Genomic DNA, 18,140 nt, shown 5'->3' on the forward strand with positions numbered 1-18,140 from the left:
AGTTACTTTATTTCCATAGACATTGCTTAGCTGGTAGGAAGAAATCTGAAGATGCTGGCAGACACTGTGTCTCTGTGAAACCAAAATGTGCTCAGAAGTTGAGAAGTAGATAACGGAGATGTTCTTAACAATACTGAACACCAATATCCGGCCATACCTGAAGTTATCTCTGGAATTTTCATTTTCAACTATATGAACAAGTAAACTCTTTGCTGTAGACTTTTTTTTTTGGGTCCACTGGCTGCTGAAACAGTCCCCTGGCTCTTGGCCAATCCATTTTCTAACTGTGCTTTCTGGAGTGAAGAAGGCATGATCTGAGTTCTGCAGGAGAAGACCATCACCTCACTCTGGGGGCCCGGAAAAAAAAAATCAAACCCTCACCTTGAGCCCAGAGCTCTCTGACTTTAGTGGGGCCAACACTTTCAGTGCCACCTGGAAGGGCACTTCACGCTATAAGCTAGATGTGAATTGATACCTTGCTAGCCCAACCCTCGGATTTCCCTGGTGGCTCAGATAGTAAAGTTGTCTGCCTACAATGCAGGAAACCTGGGTTCAATCCCTGGGTCGGGAAGATATGGAGAAGGAAATGGCCACCCACTCCAGTATTCTTGCCTGGAAACTGCCATGGACTGAGGAACCTGGTAGGCTACAGTCCATGGGGTCACAAAGAGTCAGACACAACTGAACAACTTCACTTTCACTTCTTTCTTTAGCCCAACCCTCAGCCTCTCTGTGGTCTTCCCTGAGGCTGGGATGAATGAGCCCATTATGGTTATGGGAGTCTCAAGAAGGTTGGGAACCCCAAGGAAACAGAACGTACACACCATGGTAAACCAGCTTTCTTAAAACCATTTTTATTCTGCCTCTCAGCAACACTTCATTTGATTTGGATAAAAGATCAGGAACTCGAACACAAACAAACAGAAAACAAGGTGTGTAGAACAGAAATCAAGATCCATATACTGGAATGATGCTGGGATCTCTGTGTGCTGAGAATTGGTATTCCTGGTTTATGTCCTCCTGGGACAAGTGCTGGCTCATGACAGATGTCTGGGTGAAATGACAGGTGGTCCACCCGTGTTTATTTTTGTGAGGGTCTAGGGTTTTTAACAAATGCCTGGGATCCACAATCATCTAAGAACAATGCTTTGTATTTGTGTAACACTTAGAATTTTCCCTCTGGGGCGATCGTATCTATCATGGTAATTAATTATCATACTGACCACTCCAAGATAAGTAGGCAGGTGTTCTTATCTCCATTTTCCAGATGAAGAAATCTGAGGCACAGAAGGCTAAGAAACTTGCCTAAAACCTGCTTGAATAGATAGATAGTGGCAAAGAAGGTATTGAAACTCAGGTGTTTTGATTTAGACACTTGTTCTTTCACTTAGAATAAGCTGCCTTTTCTTTTGCTTAGGAAGGTTATTTTCATGATTTCTAGTACTAGTTTTTCAAGTTATTTTTAACATATACCCCCTTATCACCTTTTGTATTAACCACTTAATATTTTCTTTGAGTCTACTTCTTTTTGTAAGTAAATGTATTTGACAAGAAAATTATACTCCTAAGTGGAGACTCGTAAATGGAAAGCAATAAAATACATAGACTGAAAATAAAACCCATTAAGTTATTAAATTTTGTCTAAACAGAAGACTTTGAACCTGAGGTCTGTTCTTTATTAAGAAGGGAAACAAGCCAAAGAATCAGAAAGGTGTTGAGGACCCATGAGCACTAAACAGAGACATTTTCTGAAATGTAATCAGGATTGAAAAAGAAAAATGCAAATGTTCTTTGTGATTTAGTGACACTTAATCTTGTGGCTGCATATGACCTAAAAGTTATCTTTGTGCACCACCAGGGGTATATCTTGCATACGGGGTTAGCGTGTTCCGGCAGGCAGGAAAATGGTGGCATTGTTAATCCAGTAGTCACACCTACAGGGTTTACATTTGACAGAAAAATAAATACATTGGGTGGCATTTCCAGGTGGCATCCAGGAAAATCAAAGATCTTGCCTGAGACTTGCTCAAGAGAGAGAGAGATTGAAGTAAGTTCATTAAACACAGGCAGTATATTCCCAAAACTGGGATGGGAAGGGTGCCCATGGACCTATGATGGCCACTAAGTACATTCTCAGAGTCTGAGTCTGTCTGAGGTGACAAATGAGGTTGTGGTCAAGTTGACCCATGGGGGCTGCAGGCAAGGGGCTGGTGGGAGGGAGTCGGGCGAGACTAAGGCGAAAGAGCAGAAAGCTCCTTCATCCCCATCTTTGATGATGGAATGGAGCAGATGGAGGAGGAGTTGCTAAAGGCCAAAGTGAAGCTACAACATGTAAAAATGAAAGGAGACAAGGCGCTATTCGATGGCTTTAAACATGCTGCAAATGTGCTCCATGCTGCAAACCAGCATCCTTTACTCTTCCCAAAACTTCCCTCTCCTCCTGGATCTGGACTGCCCCCATTAAAAGCAACGAGATTTTCTGAGGCTCATCTCTGGAGAAGAGGAACGCACACATGGACACAACGGCTTTTGATATACTGAAACAGTGAGGCTTGATTTTCTTTAAAAAAAAAAAAATCAATGGCTTCAGCTGATCTGGCTTTGCTGCCTGGGTTTCCTAAATTTTGGACTTTTTTGTTGTTGTTGCCTGCTGTTCTTTCTGGTTTTAGCTCATTTGCCAGGGACCTGCCTCTGGAGAGTCCTGGAGGAAAAGATCTCACAGTCTGAAGTCAAGGATCCATTCCTCAAAAACTCCTCTGGGGTGTGTGTGGATGAGGTCCATCCTCCATGCTCGTGGCTGACTGCTGGCTGTTCAGGCTCTGCGTGTACAAGAGACAGAGTGAGTGAGAGTGAGAGAGACAGACAAACAGATGGTGGGACGGGGGGTGCGGGGGGGATGGCAGGGGAGAAGAAAAGAGAAAGAGAGAGAGAAGAGAGCGTAGAGCCTCTTCAGCAAGGGCTTCCCTCTTCAATGGCTAGTACTCTAATTCACCCAGTGCTGACATGGACTAGCAGCTTTGCACACTTTTGAGTCTAAGCACTGGCTTCTTTTTGAAAAATATATCTTACTTGGGAACATATGTTTTACATGTTGCACATGCAAAAACCCAAATGATACAGATGTAGGCACAATCATGGGCCCTGAGGCTTTCTGAATCTTACTCTCCTCCTCAAGGGTTAGCAGCACTGTTAACATTTGGGGTGCACCCTCCAGGCATTTTCCTCTACATTTAAATCACAGCTGTAGTTAGATAGGAGCATCTCAAGGAGAGATGGGAACAATCCATGCAAATATCAGGAGGAATACAATTCCAGGAAGAAGGACAGCAAGTGCAAAGGCAACGTGGCATGCTTGTGTTGCTCAAAGAAGAGGAATTCAGTGCAGTTGAAGCGGAGGAGGGAGGGAGCAAGGGCTGGGAGATGTGGATGGAGAAGCAGCAACTAGATCCTTTGGGGTCTTATAAAGCCATAGTAAGGGAGGTATTTTCATATTTAAATTGCAGTATCGTATTCCATCCTATGAATGAACCAGTGTGTATTTAACTGTTCTCCCACTCTTGGACATTAAGGCTGTTTCAAGGTTTCCCTTATATCAAGTGGAGCTGCCATGAGCATCATTGCATATCCTTGGTTCTCATCCCTGGGCTTCACATTTGAATCATCTGGAGGGCCCTAAACCGATTGATGCCCTGCCCTATCACTGAAGATTCTGTTTTAGCTGGTCCAGGCTGGGTGCTGGGCATTGGGGATTTTCATGTGTTTTAAATGCCTTTTTGTGACACTGAGAAGTAGACTGCTGGGCAAGCAGGCACAGAGATTTTAGAAAATGACCTTCTGAAAGACTGTGCCAATGTACTGTTCCACCAACAGTGTGGTATCCTGGTCTTCACACTCTCACCAACCTTGATATTATCATGTGTGTGTGTGTGTATGGACGTCTAGTATTTCATTGTTACCTTGAGTTATCCGGCTACTGGAGAAATCGAACATCTTTTTTTGGTTTACTTTTTAAAAAACTTCTTCAGTCTTCCATCAAATTTTTTCTTTTTTATGAACACCTTTTTCATGTTTATTCTTCATCAATATTCTTCTTCATCAATATCCCACCATCTTACATCCTTTTCAAAGCAAAAATCTTTCCATTTTTGATGACTTAGGTCTGACTTATCTTTATCACAACTTATCTGAACCAACAAGAAAGGCCTTTCTGATTTTCTGGAAACAGGTAATGTTTCCCATTTTTCATCATGGAATCACAAAAATTCTCTGAAGACATCTGTGCAAAACAATTGCCAGGAAGGAAGCCTTACATCAGCCAATAATACAAAGAATAAGAGAGATTTGCTCTTATGCTTTTGTAAGAGCAGCTTCTTGCTTCCTACCCCTCATGATATTTATTCTTCAGTTCAGTTCAGTTGCTCAGTCGTGCACAACTCTTTGTGACCCCATGAATTGCAGCACGCCAGGCCTCCCTGTCCATTACCAACTCCCAGAGTTCACTCAGACTCACGTCCATTGAGTCAGTGATGCCATCCAGCCATCTCATCCTCTGTCGTCCTCTTCTCCTCCTGCCCCCAACCACTCTCAGCATCAGAGGCCTTTCCAATGAGTCAACTCTTCGCATGAGGTGGCCAAAGCACTGGAGTTTCAGCTTTACCATCATTTCTTCCAAAGAAATCTCAGGGCTGATCTCCTTCAGAATGGACTGGTTGGATCTCCTTGCAGTCCAAGGGACTCTCAAGAGTCTTCTCCAACACCACAGTTCAACAGCATCAATTCTTCAGCACTCAGCTTTCTTCACAGTCCAACTCTCACATCCATACATGACCACAGGAAAAACCATAGCCTTGACTAGATGGACCTTTGTTGGCAAAGTAATGTCTCTGCTTTTGAATATGCTATCTAGGTTGGTCATAATTTTCCTTCCAAGGAGTAAGCGTCTTTTAATTTCATGGCTGCAGTCACCATCTGCAGTGATTTTGGAGCCCAAAAAAATCAAGTCTGACACTGTTTCCACTATTTCCCCATCTATTTCCCATGAAGTGATGGGACCAGATGCCATGATCTTCGTTTTCTGAATGTTGAGCTTTAAGCCAACTTTTTCACTCTCCTCTTTCGCTTTCATCAAGAGGCTTTTTAGTTCCTCTTCACTTTCTGCCATAAGGGTGGTGTCATCTGCATATCTGAGGTTACTGATATTCCTCCCGGCAATCTTGATTCCAGCTTGTGTTTCTTCCAGTCCAGCGTTTCTCATGATGTTCTCTGCATATAAGTTAAATAAGCAGGGTGACAATATACAGCCTTGACGTACTCCTTTTCCTATTTGGAACCAGTCTGTTGTTCCATGTCCAGTTCTAACTGTTGCTTCCTGACCTGCATACAGATTTCTCAAGAGGCAGGTCAGGTGGTCTGATATTCCCATCTCTTTCAGAATTTCCCACTGTTTATTGTGATCCACACAGTCAAAGGCTTTGACATAGTCAATAAAGCAGAAATAGATGTTTTTCTGGAACTCTCTTGCTTTTTCCATGATCCAGTGGATGTTGGCAATTTGATCTCTGGTTCCTCTGCCTTTTCTAAAACCAGCTTGAACATCAGGAAGTTCACGGTTCACATATTGCTGAAGCCTGGCTTGGAGAATTTTCAGCATTACTTTACTAGCATGTGAGATGAGTACAATTGTGTGGCAGTTTGAGCATTCTTTGGCATTGCCTTTCTTTGGGATTGGAACGAAAACTGACCTTTTCCAGTCCTGTGGCCACTGCTGAGTTTTCCAAATTTGTTGGCATATTGAGTGCAGCACTTTCACAGCATCATCTTTCAGGATTTGAAAGAGCTCAACTGGAATTCCATCACCTCCACTAGCTTTGTTTGTAGTGATGTTTTCTAAGGCCCACTTGACTTCACATTCCAGGATGGCTGGCTCTAGGTCAGTGATCACACCATCGTGATTATCTTGGTCGTGAAGATCTTTTTTGTAGAGTTCTTCTGTGTATTCTTGCCACCTCTTCTTAATATCTTCTGCTTCTGTTAGGTCCATACCATTTCTGTCCTTTATCGAGCCCATCTTTGCATGAAATGTTCCCTTGTTATCTCTCATTTTCCTAAAGAGATCTCTAGTCTTTCCCATTCTGTTGTTTTCCTCTATTTCTTTGCATTGATCGCTGAGGAAGGCTTTCTTATCTCTTCTTGCTATTCTTTGGAACTCAGCATTCAGATGCTTATACCTTTCCTTTTCTCCTTTGCTTTTCGCTTCTCTTCTTTTCACAGCTCTTTGTAAGGCCTCCTCAGACAGCCATTTTGCTTTTTTGCATTTCTTTTCCATGGGGATGGTCTTGATCCCTGTCTCCTGTACAATGTCATGAACCTCAGTCCATAGTTCATCAGGCACTCTATCTATCAGATCTAGGCCCTTAAATCTATTTCTCACTTCCACTATATAATCATAAGGGATTTGATTTAGGTCATACCTGAATGGTATGTGGTTTTCCCTACTTTCTTCAATTTAAGTCTGAATTTGGCAATAAGGAGTTCATGATCTGAGCCACAGTCAGCTCCTGGTCTTATTTTTGTTGACTGTATAGAGCTTCTCCATCTTTGGCTGCAAAGAATATAATCAATCTGATTTCGGTGTTGACCATCTGGTGATGTCCATGTGTAGAGTCTTCTCTTGTGTTGTTGGAAGAGGGTGTTTGCTATGACCAGTGCATTTTCTTGGCAAAACTCTATTAGTCTTTGCCCTGCTTCATTCTGTATTCCAAGGCCAAATTTGCCTGTTACCCCAGGTGTTTCTTGACTTCCTACTTTTGCATTCCAGTCCCCTATAATGAAAAGGACATCTTTTTTGGGTGTTAGTTCTAAAAGGTCTTGTAGGTCTTCATAGAACCATTCAACTTCAGCTTCTTCAGCGTTACTGGTTGGGGCATAGACTTTATTCTTACTTCCCTTCTAATGCAAAGGGAGGATATGCTGAGGTCAGGAAGAACTCATTTCAGTCTCCTTATAATGTAGAAGCTTTACCAGTAGAGAATGGGTTCATATCTGCCAACTCTGAACCTGCTAATAGGAGATAGTCATGGGATCCTTAACCTTAGAAGTCAAGTTCTTCTTTAATGGAACTTTGGAACATAATGTCTCTTATTGCTAAGAATGACAAGCAAGTGTTTTTAATACGTGGTGGGAGTGTGCTTGACTCTTTAGGTACCTACAAGGCCACCTAGGGATGTAAAGTCAGTGAAAGTACAATGTATGTGTATTTAACTTACAGAAATAAACTATTCGTATTTGTCAAAGAGAAAAAAAGCAACTGTTGAAATGGAGATACTGGCCACCAGGCTGCTCAATGCTTATGAGTATGAATGGGTATAGGACTCCTGTTGAGCTCAGAATGTGGTTCCAGTGTTTGAACATACGACACGAGCCCTAAACAGCCAACAACCTCAGCTGGTGTTCAACCCAAGGACAGTATCCGTCCCCACAGTGGAGGGAACACTGGCTATATTGGGGTGATCAGGAGACGCTGTGTGACTCTCAAATAGGGTACCCTCCTATAGATACGTCCAAGATTAATTTTGATTATTCAAAGCTCACCTGATGCCCCGACATTATAACTTCACCCCTGAGTAAGCAGCAGCTCCACTGGTTGTCATTTATTGTATTTGTGGCAGACAACACTGGTCTCCCTCACACCCAGGTTTGGTCAACTGATTTTGTGCTAAAGGAGTTCCACTGAATTCAACCATGAGCATGATCACAAGGAGAGAAGAAAGAGGAGACTTGGGAGATGTGTACACTTTCTAGGAGGTAGGGCAGGGGAAGTAGCAATCACTGAAGCTTCTTCCAGGTGGCTTAGGAATGTGAAAAAGTCTTACTTTGCAGCCTACGTCTACCTATTAATATATAAAACTGCTCTCCATTAGGGACTTTCCTGGTGGTCCAGTGGTTAAGACCCCATACTCCCAATGCATGGGGGTTTAATCCCTGGTCAGGGAACCAGATCCCACATGCTACAACTAAGAATTTGCATGCCACAACTAAAGGGCCCTGTTGCTGCAAAGAAGAAAAGATCCTAAGTGCCAGAACTAAGATCTGGCACAGTCCAAAAAAAAAAGAATGTTCTCCATTAGAGGCAAAGCTTTAGTATAGTGTTTTTACAACATTAGAATACTTAGAACTAGGTTTTGGGGGTTAGCAATGCTGTGATAATGCAGGTTTCAGGGACATTCGGAGTTTTGATTGTGGGTCTGGGAATCTGTATTTTCCCAAGCATCCCCGCTGGATCTGTCACAGGTGAGACCTGTGCTTTGTGGAACATGACAAGAATAGCCTAACCTTGCTTGAATCCTCAGATGCCAGCAGAAAGTAAAAGTCTGCAGACTTGTTGTTTTTGGCTGAGGATGCGAAAAATCAGGATCAATAAACAGATGGCTGCAGTATTTAAATGTTTCACCTCTGTGATTCATTTCTCTACTTTCCCTAGCAACCTGTGAACAGGGAATTTGATAACTCCAAGAGACTGCAAGTTTCTGATTCCATATGAACAGAGCACTTCTCTCCTGCTAGCTCAGCATTCTATCCCAAACTGTTGAATAAATTTGAGTTCAGTAATTCCCAGTTCTAACAGATTTGATGTCATCAAACTCTTAGCTTTCTTTGCTCCAACCACCACATGACTTACAGAGATATCCTGTAAAATTAGGACAGGTGATACAAAAAGAGATCATATTTGTGGTTACTGGAGGCAGGTTCTGAGGGGAGGGATAACTGGATGGTGGGGGTCAAAAGGTACAAACTTTAGTTATAAGATAAGTACTAGGGATGTAATATATAATGCGATAAATAAACGCGGCTGTGTGTTATATATGAAAGTGGTCTAAAAGAGCAAATTCTGAGAGTTGTCATCACAAGGAAAAATTTTCTGTTTCTTTCTGTATCTATATGAGCTGATAGGTATTCACTAAGCTTGCTGTGATAATCATTTCATGGTGTATGTAAGTCAACTCATTGTGCTGCACACCTTAAACTTATACAGTGCTGTATGTCAATTAAATCTTGATAAAGCTGGAAGGAAAAAAAAAATTAGGATGAATGAGACTTTCATATGAGCTTGGGTGAAGACTATCATGACCTGAATCTGTTCCAAGAAAGTGAACCACCAGAGATTTCAATCATTTGAGAGAGAAGAGATTGGTTATGGTTTTCTTAATAAGGGTAAGGAATATATATACACACACACACACATATATACACACACATAAAGGCACGTGTGCTCAGTCATGTCCAACTCTTTGTGACCCCATGGACTGTAGCCCACCAAGGTCCTCTGTCTATGGGATTATCCTAGCAGGAACACTGGAGTGGGTTGCTATTTCCTCTTCCAGGGGATCTCCCTGACCTAGGGATTGAACCTGCGTCTCCTGTATTGGCAGGCAGATTCTTTACCACTGAGCTACATGGGAAGCCCTTTTTGCAGGACTTAACAAGTTTTTAAAAGATAGTAGGAGATTTCAGACAGTTTTTTTTTTTTTTTTTTTAATGAAATACAGGAAACTGACATACTCAAAGCTTTTGGTCTTGCCTCTAGGCTAGGCCTTCTCTAAAGTCAGATTTTCCCAGCCCCTCCACGGAGGTCCTTGCTTTGATTGTTACAAAAGCGTCTCTCTGCGGGTACACCTCCTGGGTGGTAAAATGATTCCCGTCCTTGGCCTTGAGTTTGATATAACATGTTAGGATGACAAGTTTGCTGATGTAAATGAAAACTGACCACTATGTTAATGGCTAGTGCTATTAGTGTGTTCTTCCTTTTCGATTTGGGAGGAAGGAAGACTGGCAGAGTGTTCTAATCACCTGCAGCAGTCTTTGGGAGGGAGTGGGGAGCTTGAAAATGCAGATTCTTGGTCCTCGCTTATGACTCAGTGAGTTGGAATCCTTTGAGGTAGGGCTCAGATGTCTAACTCTTTTAAAACTCCCCAGGTAAGTCTTCTGCAGCCCAAAGTTTGGGAACCTCTACTTTAGTAATTCCACAATTTGGTTCAATTCTTCCAGTAAGCCAGGCTGGGAAATTTATTTCAAAGGATTACTGAGAAATCGGGTCTTATTATTGGTTTTAAAGGAAAACAGAACTGATTTCATTCACTGAGGTCTAGTTTCTTACTGTCTCATACACATGCACACACACACACGACAAAGCTTTTAAATTTTAGTTTCTCTGTGGAATTCTAACTCTGGAAAACATTTTTGCTTTTTTGGATACCACAGAAGGAAAAGTAGCTAAAGGGAACCTGACCATACAGATGGGGAAACAATTCTATCCTCACTTTATAGAGAGGCAAATTGAGGCACAGGAAGCTTCCTTGCCAGGGTGGGACTTCCCTGATGGTCGGGTGGCTAAGACTCTGGACTCTCAATGCAGGGGGCCTGGGTTCGATCCCTGGCCAGGGAATTAGATTTCACATGCCGCAACTAGAGTTCATATGCCACAATTAAAGATCCTGTGTGCCACAACTAGAAGATGCTGCTTGCCACAACTTAAAAAAAATCCTGCACACTGCAACTAAATATCCCACATGCAGCAATGAAGACTGAAGATCCTGTGTGCCGTGACTAAGAGCTGGTGCAGCCAAATAAATAGGTAAGATCTAAGTAAATACTAAAAAAAAAATGCCAGAGTGGTCTGGGTGGTAGAGCTAGGATTTGAGTCCTGGCAAAAAGAGTGCTGAGGGCCAGTTTCTAACCACTGTGAAACACTTCCCATCAGGGAGAAGCAATGGAGAGGTGACCTCCTCTCCTATCCTTCATTACTACTACTAACAAAACCTCAATCACAAGGATACAAACATCAGAGCTTCACCTGCATACAGAAACATTCTTATTGAAAATGGAGGAAGTCCTCATGTGGAGAACTCCCTCAATGGAGGAAGACTTCTGGGTCCCCAGTGAAACTTCTTGCCTGGAATCTAATAGGCAAACTGAACTTTGAAAGCCATATTGTCCACCAGAAACTCTATAAAGTAGATAATGTCCAGGTTGCAGGTGTGATTTTTGTATGTTTTTGTTTTGTTTGGGGCCCTCATCATGTGTTTAAACTGTGTGAATTGGTTGTCAACATCTAAAAATCAGGAGATTTTTAAATAAAGACCCAACTTTCCAATGTTTTTTGGAAAATGGGCCCATGAGGTCTGCGTTCTAAGTGGTGACAACCAGCAGGAGCAGAGTGGTGGCTGCTCCCTTTAAACTGTGCTCCTCTTCTCACCACAGTCCCCACTGTTCCCGATCAACCTGCTTCATGCATGTATAATATGTTCCCTGCCTCACTCCTGTAGCCCTTTGATTTTCTTACCCTTGGCCCTAACTCATCATGTTCTTCTGGCGGGTTGGAACCTCAAGGCACCAGCATTATAGTTATAATTTTAGAGTTATCCACAAGGTAAGAGCCATCTACTGGCCTTTGTTAGTGCATGTACTAGAAAGGATGTGCTGGCTTAGAGGTTGTGAGGTAGTGTGGTTAACAACAGCTTCCAGGAACTTCTCTGGCAATTCAGTGGCTGAGACTCTGTGCTCCCAGTGCAAGGGGCCTGGGTTCAATCCCTGGTCAGGAAACTAGATTTCTTATGCCACAACTAAAAGAAAATCTTGCATGCTGCCACAAAGATCGAAGATTCTGCGGGCCTCAGCTAAGACCTGGCATAGCAAAACAACAATAACAACAAACATTTTCCAGAGCCAGGTTACCCTGGGCTCACCCTCAGTCTTTTCTACTAATTAATTGCGAGATATCAGGCAAGTAGCCTCATTTCTCTGAGCCTCTGTTTCTTCATCTGCAAAAAATGGGGATAATATCACCTACTTCCTGGGGTTGTTGTGAGGACTCAGTGAGATTTAATTCATGTGAGAGTGTGGAACAGTACCTGGCATATGGTGAGTTCTAGGTCAGTGTCAGTTGCTATTATTATCACCACTTAGCTCAAACACTGATCTGGGCAGTATGTATTTTCACAAGTCCCCAGGAGTTATACCAGGACTTGGCCTTATTTACCCGGAACACCGTCCTTCGAGTTTGGCTCATCTATTCAAAGCCCTGAACTCAGTTCAATAGCATCTTGAACTCTTTGAGGTCCTTCCTCCAGTCATGCTGATAATCATAGTAATAATTAACAAATAGTTTGTATTTCTTTATGCACTGAAAAGGAACAGATGCCAACCTACACACATTCTGTGCATCATCTTATTAACCTTCACAGCAGGTTTATTAAATGGGTACAATTATAAACCCCAGTTTAAAGGGGAAGAAACTGAAGCTGAGGGAGGCAAGCAGTTGGCAGAAGGTCTCACAGTAAGAAAGTGGTAAAGGGGGCGGGTACTTGTGCCAAGGAAGTCTGGTCCCAAACCTGCACCGTGTTACCCCACACCCCATGGCCCCATGGTCACACATGCAAGCACATTACCCTTCCATTAAAGAGGAAAGTCGGGTGTGTTCTCATCTATCTTTCAACTGCCTTCTCCTTCACAGGCCAACATCATCAATTTGCCATCTTGTAGGCAAGACACTTTGAGGTGCTTTTGACATCTTAGTGTCTTTTTCTCCTCTCTTTTGGTCAAAAGAGATCATATTTTTTCCTTTATGACACTTCCTATTTTGATATCTCCTCCTCCACCCAGCGGCCCCTGATTGCTCATGGATCTGGCTTGTCTGATAGTAAGTCGACCCACTGGGACATCCACTACCCTCTTGGTTGCCAAGGTGGGCTTGGCTGATCTAAAAGGTGTCCCCTTCCTCCCATACCCACCCAATGGGCCCCTTCCTGAAACCAGGTCAAAAAGACTGATCTTCCCAGCTTGAGGGAAATGGTGTTGGAGGAACAGTGCTGCTATGAGAGAAGAGTGGAAGGGTTTCTGAATTCTTATCTGTTTGGCCAGGAGTTACACAGTGAGACAGAGATGAATCTGGGCTTGTCATTCCCAGATCCTGGTTGTCCATCACACTACCTTGCCCTTTGGCAAAACTCTGATGGAAAGTATCAGTGGTTCTAGTGGATGGAGCCCATCTCCACTGGCTGGAGAAATCAGAATAAATTTGTCCTGATCCAGAGAGAAACATCATCTCTTTGTGAGAAGAGAGCTCACTGAAAATACCAAACATAGGCAGAGAGCCTTCTGTTCTTAAACTAAGAACAGTCAGGCTAGTTGGATGCAGTGTCATGTAGGAAATCATTTAGCAGATTAGATGCTAAGGCAGAGCAAGTGATAACCTTAAAGTTCCACTTATTGTCATACACTTCCCACTCTCTTACAGTTAGGTGGAACTATGTGACTGGTGTTAGTCGATCAAATATGAGCCTAAGTGACAAGTATCGCTCCAGGGCTGAGGCAGTGAAAACCCATGTGGGATTCTCTGGCTTTTCCTCTCTCCTGTCTTAGCCTGAGAAGCCCTCATGTTCTAGATCAGAGGCTGGAAAACTATGAGCCATGGGCCAGCTCCCTGTTTTTATAAATAAAGCTTTATCACACACAGCTACATTAATGCATTTATAGATTGGATATGGCTGCTTCTGTGCTAAAATGCAGAGTTAAGTAGTTGCAACTGAGACGTTAATAGTGGCCTAAAATATTTATCATCTGGCCCTTTACAGGAGAAGTTTGTTGACTCCTGTTTCAGACAGAGCAGCTACAAGATGGTGTAGTCTGGACCCTGAGGGACTGTGTGGAGGAGAGACTTTCTGCAAACCCATGTGGCCTATGGAATAGTAGTGAATAAAGATGAAAACCCTTTTGTTTGAGACTGCTACTGGAGCACAATCTAACCTATCCTAGCAGTTTCCAGTGGGCTTTTCAAGAAAAGGCACCTTAGAGGACTTCCCTGGAGGTCCAGTGACAAAGACTCTGCACTCCCAATACAGGGGGCCTTAGTTTGATCCCTCGTCGGGGAACCAGATCCCACAACTGCAACTAAAGATTCCGCATTTCACAACTAAAGATCCCTCTTGCCACAACTAGATTCCGCATGCTGCAACTAAATGTCCCGCATGCCACAACTAAGAGCTTGCATGCTGCAACTAAAGATCCTGCATTCTGCAACAAAGATGGATTCCATGTGCTGCAACTAAGACCTGGCGCAGCCAAATAAAAATAAATATTAATAAAACCAGAAAAGCTTACCTATTTCCAAGTGAAGTGAACTGCACAAGAAATAGCAATGACGAGAAGGCCAATAACGATGGAGGCAACGGCCACCCACTTGGCATTCCTTCCAAGCCGCTTGGATCCTTCAATGTCTCCATCCTCATAGCTGTTCTGAGCCTGGGGGACACAAGGGAAGAGCTGGTGATGACAACCCACAAGGAAAGACATGGTTTCCCAGGCTGATCTGAGCCAGTGGCATGGTTACCACCTCCTCCAGGAAGTCTTCCCTGAACTCCCAGTCTGAGTTAACGTCCTCTTCTGTAGTTCCTGATTACTTTCATCTTAATATTTACCTTAGCATATTGAAAAGAATGATTTGGCCTCTCCCATTAGAGTATAAGTGTTATGCGAGCAGGGACCATTGTCTCCTTGTTTAGCACAGTATACCACTGTCCAATGCAGTATTTGTCATGTAGATGATATGCAGTAAATATCTGTATGCTGAAAGGATGAATGGGTACATCTGTCTCATCCATTAGAACAGGGGTCTGCAAGCCATGGCCCATAGGCCAAATCCAGCCTGTGATTTTTGTAAACAAAGTCTGTAGGGAACACAGTCACAATCATTTGTTTACTACTGTCTGTAGCTGCTTTCATGTTATAACAACAGAAATGAGTAGCTGGGACAGACAGCGTATTGCTTACAAGTCCTAAAATATTTATTATTTGGTCCATGACAGAAAAAGATTGCCTGCTCCTTATGCTAGAAGGTCAGGGACCCTGGCTGACCTGTTCACTCTTTTGCTGAAGCCAAACTGTCACACACCTGGCACCTACTCACACAGCCTCCTCAGCTGTTAGAATACTGGGAAACTTCTGTACTGACTGTTAGGTAGCAGCAGCCACTTCCCAATTTCCCAGCCATCCTGCTCTCTCCACCGAGTTTCTCCAGACATCTCCATGATGCAGGGTATCCCTAGGCTCAAGATGGTATCCTTGTGCAAAGGCACAGAATCTTCTGTGCCCTTTGGAGAGATGTCTGGTCCATTGTAGGAACTCAAGAAATCTGTATTGGCTGAATGGGTGATGAATACATCAGTTTTCCTACAGAATATGAGTTCACTGATGGCATCCTGGAGCCCCAGGCAAAGGAGAGGTGCTCAGAGAGTCCTTGCTGCTGAGCTGAAGGTCAGATGCTATCCCTCTCTCTTATTATAAGCCCTCTTTATCATAACCCCCACTGCCGAGACTTCCCCCAAAGCTGTGCTGTAGCCCAAAGAAGACTGGAAATCTGCATTTGTAAGTTAGGGATAGAATGATTCGATCCATGCCATGAATTGCAGGTTTCCGTGGGAACCTCTATTCTTGACTCTGAAAGCACAGCACTTCAGTAATAATCACCCTTCTTCGTGGACTATGAAGAGGAATGAGGCATATGCAGACAATTACAAGCCAGAGAAACTCCCAGTAAACCACAGAGCTTTCTGCTTCCAGAACCTTCCATTAATTCTTGGATCTGGGCCATCTTAGCAACAGGCTGGGAGACTTGCCTCCCCAGGGAGTCTTGCTATCAGGCCTCTTGTGTGAATGGGAGAGTGAGAGCTTGAAATGATGCCAGGGGCTGCTGGCAGGGAGAACTCCAGAACCTTGCATCCTGAATTCTTAACCTGAATTCTTAACCCTGTGTGTCCATCAGAAACACTTGGATAGTATTAAAAATAAATGCCACAGGCTCGGCCCTATTCTGGAGAGACTTCAATTTAACTGGTATAGGAGCCAGACACCAGTTTTTTTAAAGTAGACATTGTGGTAAAATGTGCCTGACATAAAATTTACCACTGTTGAGTGTACAATTCAATGGCACTAAGTACATTCATGTTGTGCAAATATCACTGTCATTAATCATCTCAAACTGAAACTCTGTTTTCATTAAACACTCACTCCTCATTCTTCCCACCACTCCTCCCCATTCCCAGCCCCTAGCAATCACCATTCTATGTCCTGTTCTTATGGATTTGACTACTCTAGGAATTTTATGAGTTGACTCATACAATGGTTGTCTTCTATGATTGGCTTATCTCGATAAGCATAATGTCCTCAAGGTTCATCTATGTTGTAGCACGTGTCAGAGCTTCTTTCCTTTTTGAGGCTGAATAATATTTCATTTTATGGATATGCCACATTTTGTTTACCACTCATTCATTGATGGATACTTGGGTTGCTGCCAGAGTATTTTTTAAAAAACCTTCTCAAGGTCAAAAACCTTTGGTCTAGACAACTATCTTTAACATCATGCAAGGTCAAGATGTTCACCATCTTAAGACTTAACCCAAGAAAATGTGTCATGGAGCATGGGCTCTAAAATGCAGAGAGATCTAAGTTCCAATTTCATGTTTTATCAACTGTGAGAATTACAGCAAGCTATCAAGCTTTCTAAGCCTCAGAGTCCTTATCTATAAATTGGGGACAACAGTAATAACACCTCCTTCATATTGGAGGGGCCAATGAGTTAATGCATGCAAAGTGGTTAGCATTGGTCTAGAACATAATTTATACTCAATAAATTAGCTTTTACTATGAATTGCCACTGCCTGTTTTATTCTTCTTCTAAAGCTGAGGTCCTTGGGGTGAAACAGAATCTTCTGGGCTACTTATGAGAATTATAGGTGATCAATCTCTACTCCTTGCTAGAACAGAACCTGGCAACCCACGTTTGGGAAACTTTGTTTTAGAGGCTTCACAAGTAAAGTCACTGCATAGAATCCTAGAACCCTGAATTGTGAGTTCATAATCAGTTTAAGATTATATAGATTCAGGCTCTCCTAAATTGATCATTATTCTATCATGGTATCTTCAAAAAACCCAGTTCTGAGATTAGTCATGGTGATATACTTGCACTGCTGTAACCAGGAAAAATAAAACAAAGAAAACAATGAGACATTCCTTGCCAATCTGTCTCCCAAACATTGTCAACCCCTGGCTGTTTGTATGAAAACCCAGTTTCGTGTTCTCAGTAGCAGTGGGGACAACAGCCAGTGTGTGCCATGGTGAAGGGTACATCTACATCTGTGCATTGCCCATGAGCGCAGGGGAAATGGGGCTACCCAGGCCACTTGTCTGCTGCAGATCAGCAGAGCCATGCTGGTGACCTGGCTAAGGGGCATGGGGGTGCAAGACTTGGGCAAATCCTGTCCAACCTTCATCACCTGTTAGCAGTCTGGCATCTTGTATGTAACCCTTTTCTTGGCAATTCACCATCCCTCTGGAGCTCATAAAGGAGATGTTGAGTCATCCCAGGAATGGATCCATGGTTAGCTTGAAAAACAGGTGAAAAGCCTCTTTCAATATTAGTTGTAGACTCTTTTCTTCCCAAGAGTCCTTTTATGAATCCCTTTCTTCCTCTGGTTCTTGGAGAAGGGGCTTCCTATGGGTAAATCTGCTGGGTAAATGTAAGGATATGGGGGAAGGGATGAAGGTGGGGTTATTTAGAACTCTCACATTTCACTTTAAACGACTTCACTGGTGAGGGGCTCTGGCTTCAGGGTCATCATCCAACAACAGAGCAGGAAGGGATTAATCCCCCCCTCCTCAGTTCATTGGCTGGAGTTCTTTTCTCTCCCAACTGGAACTGTGTATTAATATAGGTCTGTTGGCAGATGCTACAGATTGAAGTGGTAGAAATGGGTTTGAGAGAAAATGCATGGTTTATAAATCTTTTTCTGAAGGGCTTAAAAAGCAAACTAGTCCATCTGCCGTGGAAGAACTATAAAGAAACAAGGGATGACTTTGATACTTAAATTTACATGATCGTCTTAGTTCTTTCACCAATTCTGAATGCAATTCATGAACATGCAAAGTATTTGAATGCCATAGAAACGTACACTGTAGATAGTAAGCTCTTCTCTCAATTCTATTTCCCAAAGATAACAGGGTAGTACATTTGCTTCTAGATTTTTTTTTTCCTATGAATAATATGAAAGGAAAACTGACACTTTCTCCTGGTTTCATTATGACTAAGCACA

At 42.9% G+C, this 18,140-nt stretch overlaps 1 protein-coding gene across 1 annotated transcript in view; it reads right to left on the reverse strand.

Annotated features, from left to right (window-relative positions):
• Positions 1–838: 838 nt before the first annotated feature.
• The window catches only part of TMEM233 (transmembrane protein 233), a 47,771-nt gene continuing 30,469 nt past the window's right edge, over positions 839–18,140 (reverse strand). Inside the window, exons 2-3 of the mRNA XM_019977763.2 lie at positions 14,155–14,295; positions 839–2,819 (exon numbers count right to left, since the gene is read on the reverse strand). Coding sequence (XP_019833322.2) covers positions 14,155–14,295 — 141 coding nt within the window. The 3' untranslated portion in view covers positions 839–2,819. The remainder of the gene's footprint in view (positions 2,820–14,154; positions 14,296–18,140) is intronic.

Source organism: Bos indicus, chromosome 17, assembly GCF_029378745.1.
Source record: "Bos indicus isolate NIAB-ARS_2022 breed Sahiwal x Tharparkar chromosome 17, NIAB-ARS_B.indTharparkar_mat_pri_1.0, whole genome shotgun sequence".
Classification (NCBI taxonomy): domain Eukaryota; kingdom Metazoa; phylum Chordata; class Mammalia; order Artiodactyla; family Bovidae; genus Bos; species Bos indicus.